Source organism: Silene latifolia, chromosome 8, assembly GCF_048544455.1.
Source record: "Silene latifolia isolate original U9 population chromosome 8, ASM4854445v1, whole genome shotgun sequence".
NCBI classification, from domain to species: domain Eukaryota; kingdom Viridiplantae; phylum Streptophyta; class Magnoliopsida; order Caryophyllales; family Caryophyllaceae; genus Silene; species Silene latifolia.
In genome coordinates, this window is record NC_133533.1 from 105,103,975 (window position 1) to 105,116,954 (window position 12,980).

Consider the following 12,980-nt stretch of genomic DNA (forward strand, 5'->3'; position numbering starts at 1 on the left):
TTTTCCTTCAAGAAACAAAATGTTCTGTAGCGGATGCGGTTTGTAAAACTAGTCCTCTCAACCTACCTCGTTTTTGTGGTACTGACTCTGTTGGTACGAGTGGTGGGTTGCTTTTGATATGGGATGCCAGATCCGATATTTTCCCTCTTGTAACGGATCCGCATTTCATCCTTTATAAAGTTGTAAATCATGGCTCAAATAGTGTTTGGTATGCTCTTTTTCTTTACGGCGAGTCTTGTATTGCGTCTAGAGATAGTTTCTGGCACGAAATGAAAGCTCTGTGTTCATCCTACTCTCCTCTTTGTATGATTGGAGATTTCAACCAGGTTGAACATCATTACGACAAACTTGGAGGCTCTTCAAACATTACGGGATGGAAATCTTTTTTAGATTGGCGTATAAATATTCCTCTTTCAGAACTTCCGTATTCCGGCCCTAATTTTACTTGGGCTAACAAGAGGAATTCATCTAGTTTGATTTTGGAGCGTCTTGATCGTTGTTACGCTTCTCAGGATTGGAATCTTTTGTTTCCAGATGCTTATCTTAAAAATCTCAACCTTTTCCTTTTCGATCATGCCCCAATTGTGTTATCTACTTCTGCCAAAGTCAAGAAACCAAAGCGACCCTATCGAGTGGATAATTGGTGTTTGGAACTTCCGGCTATTCAAGCTCTTATTTCATCCATCTGGAATTCTTCTTCTCTTTGCAATGCTGCTACTTCTGTTTCTTTGAAACTTGCAAAAATCCGTTCTGCAATTCTAAAATGGGTTCTGGAGAATCGTCATCACTTTATGTTAGACTGGAGCTTAATTTCCAAAGACTTGTCAGTTTCTGCGGCTCTTGCTCAGGATAGCTCCTCTGCTTTTGATCACATTACCAATATTAGATCAATTGAACATGATGTCTACATCCAGCACTCCTTTTGGAAACAACGTGCTAAATCCGAATTCCGTTTTAATGATGGCCTGCCAACTTCATATTTTTTTAGCCGATCGAAAGCTCGTGAGAAACGTCTTAGGATTTTTGCTTTGAAAGATGATATGGGCAATTGGATTTCTTCTGATATGGATCTCTCAAATCTTATTGTTTCTCACTTCACCTGCCTGTTTACTTCCAGTACTCAGTCTACGGGTTCTTTAACGCTTCAAGATTTATCTATTCCTCGGCTTGATGGTTTTCAGCAGGATTATTTGTCTCGGCCTTTCTCGGCCAGTGATGTGGAATATGCGTTTTTTCGATGAAACCAAATAAATCTCCTGGACCTGACGGTTTTCCACCTTGTTTCTATCAGCTTTTTTGGGGACTTATCAAGGAGGATATCACCTCGGCTGTTCTATCCTTCCTAAACTCAGGTATTCTTCCTCCTGCCTGGAACAACACTCATGTTGTTCTCATTCCGAAGGTTGACCTACCTGAGATGATTTCTCAGTTCCGACCTATCAGTCTATGTAATGTCATCTACAGAGCTGCTTCCAAATGTATTGCTCTTAGGCTCAAGAAGGTAATTGATGGCACCATTGGACAAAATCAAAATGCTTTTGTTCCCGGACGCTTAATCAGTGATTGGGGTTTTCTGGGACACGAGATTTTGACTTATATTAATCAGCGGAAAAGGGGTACCCGCTGTTTTGGGGCTATTAAGCTGGATATGAATAAAGCTTTCGACAGAGTTTCCTGGGCCTTCTTATTCAAAGTTCTCAAACTTTTTGGTTTTCCAAAGGTTTTTAGAAAGCTCATCAAATCTTGTGTGAGAACTGTTTCTTTGCAAATTCTTATTAATGGTACTCCTTCCAGCCGTATCTTTCCTCAATGTGGGTTGCGTCAAGGTGATCCTATTTCGCCTTACCTCTTTATTTTGTGCATGGAGATCTTGTCGCTTCTGATTTTCAAAGCTGAAGCAAATGGTGAAATTGAAGGCATTAAACTCTTTAGGCAAAGTCCTGCTATTTCTCATTTGTTATATGCAGATGATTCGCTTTTGTGCCTTCGTCTTACAACCTCTGCCTGTGAGTCCTTGCGAAGAATCCTGAATGATTTCAGCTCTATCTCGGGTCAAATGATTAATCATCAGAAATCATATATCAAATTCAGCCCCAATACTCCGACGGATTTTAAGGAGCATATTCTTGATATTTTACATGTGCAATCAAAATCTAATTTCGGACTTTATCTGGGCATCCCAATTGATCTGGGCAGAAGAAAATTGCCGTCTTTTCAGTTTCTATTGGACAAGATCTCAAATAATATCCTTTCGTGGGGGCCAGCAAATTTTTCACAAGCAGCCAAGTTAATTCTTATTAACTCTATTCTCATGGCATCCATTGCTTATGTCGCCTCCGTCATTCCGTTACCTCAGCAAATCACCTCTAAAATAAATTACCTAATTGATATCTCCTGGTGGAAAAAACCTCATCATACAAATGATCAGCACTGGTTACCTTTTGATCAATTACAACAACCAATGACGAATGGTGGGCTTGGCCTGAAGAATGCTACGATTGCTAGTCAAGCACTGCTGGCCAAAAATTTTTGGCGTCCTCACCATCAGCCGTCTTTGCTTTTTTCCAAAGTTATTAGATCCAAATACAAGAATGATTTTCCTTTACCATCTAGCAAATCAAAATGTTCTACAGCGTCTTTTGCCTGGAAAGGCGTTGTCAAGACCACTTTTTTACTTCGCGATGGAATTGCCTGGAAATTTGGAAATGGAAAATCGATCGATCTTAAATCCGACGCTTGGATTCTTGGTAATAAGCCTATTTTTAAGTCTCTGATGCAACCTCAATCGGTTACTTTTGATGATCTTCTGCTAGACTCGACTCACTGGAACAAGAATGTTATTTTTCAGCTCTTTAATAAATTTTCTGCAAAAAGTATATGTACACTGGAACTCCCTCACCAGCCAATGGATGATTATATATATTGGAAGTAGACGGAAGATGGAAGATACTCAGCTCGTTCTGGTTACTCCTTCCTTCTGAAAAAAGGTTCCTTGTTTTCTTCCTTTGTTGCAAGCCATTGTTCCGACTTCCAATGGGATTTAATTTGGAATATGCCATGTCAACCTCACATTAAGATTTTCCTGTGGAAAATGGCCCATCAGATTTTACCTACTTCGGATGTGTTAATTAGAAGGGGTTTGGTTATTAGCCCTGTTTGTTGTTTCTGCCGCACGAGTTCTGAAACTATGAGCCATCTTTTCCGAGATTGTGAAGTCATCAAAAGAGTTTGGTTTGCTAGTCACCTTGGAGTTCGAACGGAGTCTACCTCTAATGTACCTTTTCATTCGTGGTTCCAAAATATCTTCAGGTATTTATCTCATACTGATGCGGATGATTCTTGCGCACAGATACACTTTACGCTTCTACTTTTGGCTATTTGGAATCACAGGAATAATGTTATTTTTAAAGCTTCCCCTGTCAACCCTGTTGCTATTATACATGACGCTGAGCAGCTTCACGTACAACAGCTTGCTTTCAGTTCCAGGCCACCGGAGAATGTTATTATAACTTCTAAACAGCCAGCGTCCTGCCCCTCTTTCTCTGTTTTACAACACTCTTACCACTGCTTCGTTATAGCTGCTGCTTTCAACAAATATATGTCATCTTGTTCCTTTCAGATTCGCTACAACAATCGTGTTCTTCACGATTGTACGAACTGTTTATGCAACTCTTATCTTCAAGCTACCATCATAGCTCTACTGGAGGCTATGACTTACGCCTGCTCTCGTAGACTTCAAACGGTGCTGTTCAAAGTCAGCAACGACAAACTTCTACAGTTGCTTTACAAAAGTGACACGCCTATAGTCCCGATAGCTGTTTCTAATAGTTTTAGTCATGTTAAGCTTTTCTTAAATTGTAATGAAACCTGGTTTGTTAGCAGTCTACTGTAAGAGCATCTCCAGTGGACAGCTACAATGCATTGTAGCTTAATTTTGCAACTCGGTTTTCTAAGCTATTTGGCTCTCCAACTACATACCACTCCAATAGTTGGCTACAACACTTTGTCGCTTTATGGGTCCTACAATAAAATTTCCTCCAATGAAATTTTTTTTACTTTTTTTTTACTTTTTATTTTTTAAAACCAAGCTACATGCTTGGTAGAGCTACAATGCTCAAAAGCTACATCAATTATTCCCTACTCCAATTGTAAGTTGTCTTTGCAATTTTATAAATATCATAAAAAGTCCCTAAAGAAACCATCGGAATCTTTCTAAGTCATCTTGTTTATATTTATAAAATATAAGTACACCTTTGTCAAAAAAAAAAAAAAAACAAAAAAGAAGAGAAGATAACAGAATATTTGACGGAAATACAAGTTAGGTGCTTATAGCTACGCAAAAATAGTTGAAGTCCTTATTGCTATCCCTCCTTCATACTCCGTAGCTACTTTATAGTTTACTCCTTAAACCTCCTCCTCCTCCCCAGTCAACCAAAACCCCCAAATGAATTAAAACAAGCCTAAACCCTAAAACCAGTATACCACCATTATTAGGATGTACCTGTACAGCTTAACCCTCCAAAAAGCGACGGGAATCCTATGCGCCATTAACGGCAACTTCTCCGGCCACCCTAAATCCCAAGAACTCGTTGTCGCCCGTGGTAAAGTTGTCGACCTTGTACGTCCCGATGACAGCGGCAAACTTCAAACCCTCCTCTCCGTCGATATCTTCGGCTCTATCCGCTCCCTCGCTCACTTCCGTCTTACCGGCTCTCACAAAGACTACATCGTTATCGGTTCTGATTCGGGTCGGATCGTAATCCTGGATTACAACAAGGAGAACAACTCTTTTGACAAGGTTCACCAAGAGACATTCGGGAAATCCGGTTCCCGCCGTATTGTACCCGGTCAGTACATCGCCGTCGACCCCAAAGGACGCGCCGTCATGATTGCCGCCGCCGAGAAGCAGAAGCTTGTTTATGTTCTCAACAGGGATGCTTCTGCCAGGTTAACTATCTCTTCTCCTCTTGAGGCTCATAAATCTCATACTATTACTTACTCTATTGTTGGTGTCGATTGCGGTTTTGATAACCCCGTTTTCGCTGCAATTGAGATGGATTATAGTGAGGCGGATCAGGATAGTACTGGTTTAGCAGCTGCCGAGGCCCAGAAACATTTAACTTTTTATGAGCTTGATTTAGGGCTTAATCATGTTTCTAGGAAGTGGTCTGAACCTGTTGATAATGGGGCTAATATGCTTGTAACCGTTCCGGGTGGTGGGGATGGTCCTAGTGGGGTACTCGTTTGTGCTGAGAATTTCGTTATTTATAAGAATCAAGGCCATCCTGATGTTAGGGCACTCATTCCAAGACGGGCCGATTTGCCTGCTGAACGCGGGGTCTTGATTGTCTCTGCTGCTACTCATAGGCAGAAGAGTATGTTTTTCTTTTTGTTGCAAACCGAGTATGGTGATATTTTTAAGGTTACGTTACAACATGGGAATGACGGGGTTTCTGAGTTGATTATCAAGTATTTTGATACCATTCCTGTCACTTCGTCCTTGTGTGTCATGAAATCCGGCTTTTTGTTCGCTGCGTCTGAGTTTGGTAATCATGGCTTGTATCAGTTTCAGGCCATTGGGGAGGACCCGGATGTTGAGTCTTCTAGTGCTAGGATGATGGAGTTGGAAACTGAGGACGGGTTTCAACCCGTGTTTTTCCAGCCTAGGAGGCTTAAAAACCTTCTTAGGGTTGATCAGGTTCAAAGTTTGATGCCCATTATGGATATGAAGGTGTTTAACCTCTTTGAGGAGGAGACACCTCAGATTTTTACCTTGTGTGGGCAGGGGCCTAGGTCGTCTGTTCGAGTTTTAAGGCCAGGGTTAGGGATAACCGAGATGGCTACTTCACCCCTTCCCGGCGTGCCTAACGCTGTTTGGACTGTTAAGAAGAATGTTAATGATGAATTTGATGCTTACATTGTTGTGTCTTTTGCTACTGTTACGCTTGTGTTGTCTATTGGTGAGACGGTTGAGGAAGTTAATGATAGTGGGTTTTTGGATACTACCCCTTCTCTTGCTGTTTCTTTGGTTGGGGATGATTCCCTTATGCAGGTTCATCCTAGCGGTATTAGGCATATTAGGGAAGATGGACGTATCAATGAGTGGAGAACTCCCGGAAAGAGGACCATTGTTAAAGTCGGGTACAATAGGCTTCAGGTTGTCATTGCTCTCAGTGGCGGAGAGCTCATTTACTTTGCGGTCGACATGACCGGTCAGTTGATGGAAGTGGAAAAACATGAGATGCCGGGGGATGTGGCCTGCTTGGACATTGCCCCTGTTCCAGAAGGGAGACAAAGATCCCGCTTTCTGGCTGTCGGATCATATGACAACACTATCCGTATTTTGTCTTTGGACCCGGATGATTGTATGCAGGTATTGAGTATTCAGAGTGTTTTTTCGCCCCCTGAGTCACTCCTGTTTCTTGAGATTCAAGCATCGTCAGGTGGAGAAGATGGTGCCGATCATGCTGCTAGTCTTTTCCTCAATGCTGGTCTTCAGAATGGTGTTCTTTTTAGAACTGTTGTGGACATGGTAACGGGTCAACTCTCTGATTCCCGTTCCCGATTTTTGGGACTGAGACCCCCGAAATTGTTTTCTATTACCGTCAGAGGCCGACGTGCTATGCTTTGCCTCTCTAGCAGGCCGTGGTTAGGTTACATCTATCAAGGACATTTTCTTTTGACACCTCTTACATGTGGCACCCTTGAATTTGCTGCCTCGTTTTCATCTGACCAGTGTGCTGAGGGTGTAGTTGCTGTTGCCGCGGAAGCGCTTAAGGTTTTCACCATTGAGAGGCTTGGTGAAACATTTAACGAGACCGTAATTCCTTTACGGTACACCCCAAGGAAATTTGTGCTTCAACCCAAGCGAAAACTGTTGGTCACAATCGAGAGTGATCAGCGAGCCTTGACCGCTGAGGAGCGTGAAACTGCACAGAAGGAATGCTTTGGGGCCGCAGTGAATGAGAATGGTAATATCGAAATGGAAAATGGGGACGAGGATGAGGACAGCCAACTTTCTGATGAGCAATATGGTTACCCTAAGGTAGAGAAGGAAAAATGGGTTTCTTGCATTAGGGTTCTCGATCCAAGGACGGAGGAAACCACATGTTGCTTGGAGCTTCAGGATAATGAAGCGGCATTCAGTATATGTACTGTGAATTTCCATGATAAGGAGTATGGTACTCTTCTAGCTGTTGGTACCGCAAAATCGCTGCAATTTTTCCCTAAGAGAGCATTTGAGGCAGCTTATATTCATATCTATCGATTTGTTGAGGGCGGGAAACTCGAACTCTTGCATAAAACCCAAGTTGATGGAGTCCCCCTAGCTCTTAGCCAGTTCCAAGGGAGGTTACTTGCTGGGATTGGACCTGTACTCAGGTTATATGATTTGGGCAAGAAAAGGCTGCTCAGGAAATGTGAGAACAAGCTGTTTCCGAACACTATTCTTTCAATTCACACTTACCGAGATCGTATTTACGTGGGTGATATCCAAGAGGTATAAGCTGTTCTGCTTCCTTGCTTTCATTTGTTCATTCGTTATTTATCCTGCTTGATTGTGTTGGTAGTCGGTCATTCTAATGATGTTTTTTTCGACCTCTTAACCTAAAACAGAACCGACACTGCTAATTTCTTGAAAAACATGTACGATGGGTTTATATAGTGAATGACTGCCCTGCAAGGAGACAGGGCTTTAGCGACCCTTTATTTATAGCGTTGGTGACGCTAAATAACAAGTTCAGGAAAAAAAATTAGGACATTAAAATTAAAGTTCACAAAATAGTCTTTTTTGCTTTTAACACCAAACATCAAAATCTGAGGTAGCTCTAATGTGCAAGTCAAGTAGAAGAGAAGTAAAACCTGTCAAAAATGGCTTTGTCGATAAAGATATGAAATTTGAAGTAATTTTTTTTGTATTACGGTGCCAAACTTCTCTTGTTTGATCAGCCTGCGAATTTTCAAAATATGAAACAGTAGACCAATCATAAATTACAACAATATGCATTACAAATAAGGATAAAACAGTCAGTACAGTGGTTAATATATAGAATTATAGATCTTACCTATCAACACCCAACAACTTCAAATTAAGTCAGGTTCAATTTCAGCATGCTAGGTTTTACCAACTTCCTTCCTATACAACCTTATACCATCTCACATTACTAGACATGAAGTTGCAGTAAGTTATAGATGAAGTCCTGAACAAAACTTAGAAATGCAACTATAATGCTAAGCAAAAATCTGACTTGTAGTTATTTTTCTAACAAGAAGGCATTCTACTCAAAGTAAGACGAACTATAATTGGTAAGCACATATCTATCTTGCCTGCGGTTGCTTTATTAACATGTGAGCCAGCTATATATTGCTAACAATTATTCACTGTCATGTACTCTTTTGGGTCAAGCTAAATGTCGAGCCAAACATGTTGCTTGGTCAAACAAGTACGAGTGCTTTGTAGAAATGGGCAATTAGTTTGTATTCTTGTTTTACATTCTCAAGCAGGCTAAATTTTGCATCTGCGGTATAGTTGTTCTAAAACCATTTTCCTAAGTGGTATATATAACACAAATAGGAATTTTACATGTTAAATTGTTAAACAATACAACAATGATATCACAAATGTCTCAACTCTCAAATGGGTTTTGCTGCACGCTATCAAAGGTCGCATTTGGCACACACCAATCAGTAGTCCACGAATATGGAACAATAGGCCAACCAAAACACATCAGACCAGATATGTAGCACAACAAGCAACTTAAAAATGGTTTTACCTGAGCATTTATGAGTGTGTCCTCTTCATTTATGTATCTTCCCGTCTGTACACAATCTTTTGAGGAAGATGTAAATGTGTGCATGATGTAGCTAGGAACCTCACAACCGTTAGATGTTGTCTTTCACATGCAAGTTAGGACAGGTAAACAAAGCAATGCGGGTAGCTAACTTTGTTGAACATATCATGTTCGTTTTAACATCTTTGTTATTCATCATGGTACTCCCACCATTCACTCTAATTTTATACGTTTGATCAGTACATTTGAAAAATGAACAAAAAGAATATTCTTGTATTGCAGCTAACTTATGCAAAAATTTTAGTAATGAATCTTCCTATAACAACTAAAATATACTTATATATTGTTTTTAAAAACCCATTAAGTAGATGGGTCAAATAGTATTGATGTTATGATTTCATGTTGTGTTCTTCAATCTTGATACATTCTTTAGCACTTCAGGGTAAAATATGTGCTCTCTTATTCATGAGTGTGTTTTGAATAGAATCTCTCAGAGCCAGAGGCATTACATGCAGTAAAAAATGTATTGCCAGAGCATTTGGACGATAATTTATCAGCGTTATGTGTATGGCCTGACCAAGTATGGCATTGGTACCTATGTTACTCCGACACTTCACTTAACTGCTGTGTCGCGTGTCAGACACGTGTCGGTGTCCGACACGACACGACACTTCGACACTTCAATTTAGACCACAAAACAGGAAAATTCACCCCAAATAGCCGTGTCCGATACACCGACACGTGTCGGACGCCGACACGTGTCGGAGTGTCCGAGTAACACAGATTGGTACAAATATCGTTGGTCGAGTCCTTCCCAAGGGGGCTGACCAAGTAAGGCATTGGTACAAATATCGGTGGCCGAGTCCTTCCCAAGTCTTTTAGCTAAGTGCTTATTGAGGCTTTTCGTGATTGTAGAACAATTCATTCATGAAAGGCCGTGTGGCATTTAAATGGACGTCAGAATCAATAGAATATAACTTTGTACATAAACGAGTGACATAGATCCTTCCTGAAACAAAGCTGCACTGGTTAATGAGATTGATTCTTCACTTCAATTTCTTTTTTAATCCGTCTTGTGGAATCGGATTAAAACTGTTCTTTGGGTTATACTTGCCATGTTCAAATTTCACCTAACTTCTTAACTGTGTGGTCTTTGCAGTCATTCCATTACTGCAAGTATAGGCGGGATGAGAACCAACTTTACATATTTGCCGATGACGTTTATCCTAGATGGCTTACTTCTGCACACCATGTTGATTTCGACACTATGGCTGGTTCGGACAAGTTCGGAAATGTGTATTTTGTTCGGTTGCCTCAAGACGTATCTGATGAGATTGAAGAAGACCCAACCGGTGGAAAAATAAAATGGGAACAGGGAAAGCTAAATGGAGCTCCTAACAAGGTGGAGGAAATTGTCCAATTCCATGTTGGTGATGTAGTTTCTAGCATGCAGAAGGCATCTTTAATACCTGGCGGTGGAGAATGCATCATCTACGGGACTGTAATGGGGAGCTTGGGGTCGTTTCTTCCGTTTGGTTCTCGTGATGATGTTGACTTCTTTTCTCACTTGGAAATGCATATGAGGCAGGAGCATCCACCTTTGTGCGGCAGAGATCATATGGCTTATAGATCTGCATATTTTCCTGTTAAGGTGAGCATGCTATTTTACTTTCCTCTATGTGGATTGTTTGCATGGTTTTTGTTCGCTGTTAGCTAGTAGTTTCTTTGACCTAATAAGATGGATAAGTTCCAGTTGGAGTTCATTTTCAGTACAATAAATGAAATATAGCTTAATATCGCATTTTCACACAAAATTAAAGGAGTTAAGTGTCTTGAAAGATGATCTCATTTTGATATAATGTGAGACCAGTCTATTGAACTATAAACTCCTACCCATATACGCATTAACTCAAAAAAATGGCTACTTTATTTCAATTCTCATATGGGCCCGTCTCAGATGAGAATTTGTGCAAGTAAGGTTGTATTCCTATCTGGCCTCTTCATTTTTTCTACTCCGTACTAGTTAAAAAGCCATCACGATCAACTATGATGTTAGCAAGTGTTGAAAGTAGCTCATGGAGTATTATTTTGGGACAAACCGAGATGGGAATATGAAATTGTTATTTTTCTTCTTGGGGGGAGGGATTGTTAATTTAATCATGCTTATTATAATGCTGGACTTTGTACGACAGGATGTGATTGACGGCGATCTATGCGAACAATTCCCTACTCTCCCAATAGACATGCAGAGGAAAATTGCAGATGAACTGGATAGGTCTCCTGCAGAGATATTGAAGAAACTCGAAGAGATCAGGAATAAGATCATTTAAGCTGGATCATGTAAGTAGTAATTTACCCTTTCTTAACTTTGCCCCCACCTAGATTGATTAGAACCCTGAAATTGTTGAAAATTTATGCATATTTTGTGTAGGGTTGACAACCAATTTAGTCATTCACCCCAAAGGAGATTGCGCCTTGGCTGTTGGTATGAGATACTCGTAGTCTACACCCCGAATAAAAGTATACAGCATGTGGTTTACTTGGTGAGATCAGTTGCTTGGGGCAACCTTTATCCATCTAATCATTTTAATTTCTCATAGTTGTCACTTGTCACAATTTATTTTCCCTTCCTTTGTGGAGCCAAAGACTTCACTTATCCATCTGTTTAATCTGAGTAAATCATGTAAATCGAAATGGCTTACTGAACTGTTTGGTGTTTTGAGTAAATATATACTGAGCGAGTGAGTTATGGGGAAATAGCCTGTCTGTGGTTTTAAAAATAGGTGTAAGCCTGTCAATCCGTTCATAAACCCTTGTCACATTATATTTATTGGTCGAAATTAATGTTGGTTATTTCATTCATGCAGTGTTATTGCAGCATACAATGGAAGTGAGGTGTTCTTGCTTGCCTTGGCATAGCAGGGATGAATGATAGGGTTGATCTTGAGGTAGAAGTATCTATCCATATTTTCAAACACGAGACCGAATCAGCCTGTATTTCCTGACCGGGATTCATAGTTGGTCTCGTTACCTTTTCATGGGTGGACTTTGCAAAACATATGTTGTTGGAAAATGGGCTAAGCCGCCATGTCAAGATCTCATCCAGTTTTTGCAATGCTTAGTGAGAGCCTGTCATAGGCGTCAAATGTCAGTCAGGTCGGTAAAATTGAAACTTGCTGGACTTGTTTCAGAATTTCTCACAAATTCAGTTTAAACAACAGAAACCCAAGACATGCAGCATCATACATAGGGCCACAACAAAGGTACATGTAAGTGTGTCTGCAAATATCCGAGTTTTATGTTTTTCTTTTAATCATGAAGAAGTCGTTCGATGTAATTACACACATGTTAAGGAGTAAGCCGGGTAAGTATTAGTGCAAAATCAAAAGCACATTTTTTTCCCTACAGTAATAGTAAACATCTTAAGGAGGCTAACCTTCATTATATACGGGCCGTTCCACGGTCCATAGTCAGCGAGCACGCATCCATGAGCACGCATGCATGAGCACCACCCAAAAATTATGACACTTCACTGGTGAATCTAGAATATGAAAGTAAAGAGTCGAAAAAGACGCATGAAGGAGGAGGATGCCTAGTCATTAGCCACATCAGCCAACATTAGCCATGTCATTCGCCACATATTACATTTAACGACCCATTTTGACGGAATTAAAGCTCAGGGTCACCTTAATTACAATTAAGGGACTTTAGGGTTACCAAAATCTTTTTCTAATATGGAGGGTTACCATGTGGGATATGAAAAAGTTCAGGGTCACCTTATAGAAAAACCCTTTATTTATTGTATTGAAATTTTTCATTTAGTTGGATATTTTCTCATTTCGGATTATATACGTACATACTTTAGTTATTTATTTTTTATTGAGAAACATCATTATGTTTTGACCTAGAGTAAACATATGGTTTATTCATTAAGTTAAGTGTGAGTGGTGAGAGACTAGGTGTATCGTAATACATGGAAGATTAATTCTCGCTCTAGAGAATTCGTCGCTATGATTCGTACATGAAGTTTCTCTTGCGTAAATGCCAAGTGGAAGAATGTTGGATTTTTCATAAGTTAATTATTTAGTTTATGAAAAATCCTAAAGTTTCGGCCCATTAAAATGACAGTCAAATTATGAAGTAAAACTGTCCTATTTTGTCTCCCCACTTCCCTCAGTTGACCACCACTCA

The 12,980-nt window shown here is 40.2% G+C and overlaps 2 protein-coding genes across 5 annotated transcripts; both read left to right on the plus strand.

Moving 5' to 3' along the window:
• The first annotated feature begins 269 nt into the window (after positions 1 to 269).
• Positions 270 to 1,241, plus strand: LOC141595645 (uncharacterized). Its single transcript, XM_074415607.1, has one exon. It carries the CDS (start codon positions 270 to 272, stop codon positions 1,239 to 1,241), a length of 972 nt encoding a protein of 323 aa, XP_074271708.1.
• A 3,127-nt stretch (positions 1,242 to 4,368) lies between these two features.
• LOC141597183 (spliceosome-associated protein 130 A-like) lies at positions 4,369 to 12,200 on the plus strand. 4 transcript variants are annotated; one of them, XR_012522717.1, is made up of 6 exons: positions 4,369 to 7,498; positions 9,274 to 9,380; positions 9,573 to 10,440; positions 10,982 to 11,129; positions 11,221 to 11,423; positions 12,114 to 12,200. XR_012522717.1 is itself a non-coding variant. In XM_074417556.1 (4 exons), exons 1-3 carry the CDS (start codon positions 4,496 to 4,498, stop codon positions 11,117 to 11,119), a joined length of 3,633 nt encoding a protein of 1,210 aa, XP_074273657.1. In that variant the 5' UTR covers positions 4,373 to 4,495; the 3' UTR covers positions 11,120 to 11,129; positions 11,657 to 12,200. The 4 variants fall into 4 exon arrangements, 1 of the variants encoding a protein (XP_074273657.1); XR_012522715.1 differs by lacking the exon at positions 9,274 to 9,380 and having other exon boundaries at positions 4,373 to 7,498; positions 9,949 to 10,440; XR_012522716.1 differs by lacking the exon at positions 9,274 to 9,380 and having other exon boundaries at positions 4,373 to 7,498; positions 9,949 to 10,440; positions 11,221 to 11,332; positions 11,657 to 12,200.
• The last annotated feature ends 780 nt before the right edge of the window (positions 12,201 to 12,980 follow it).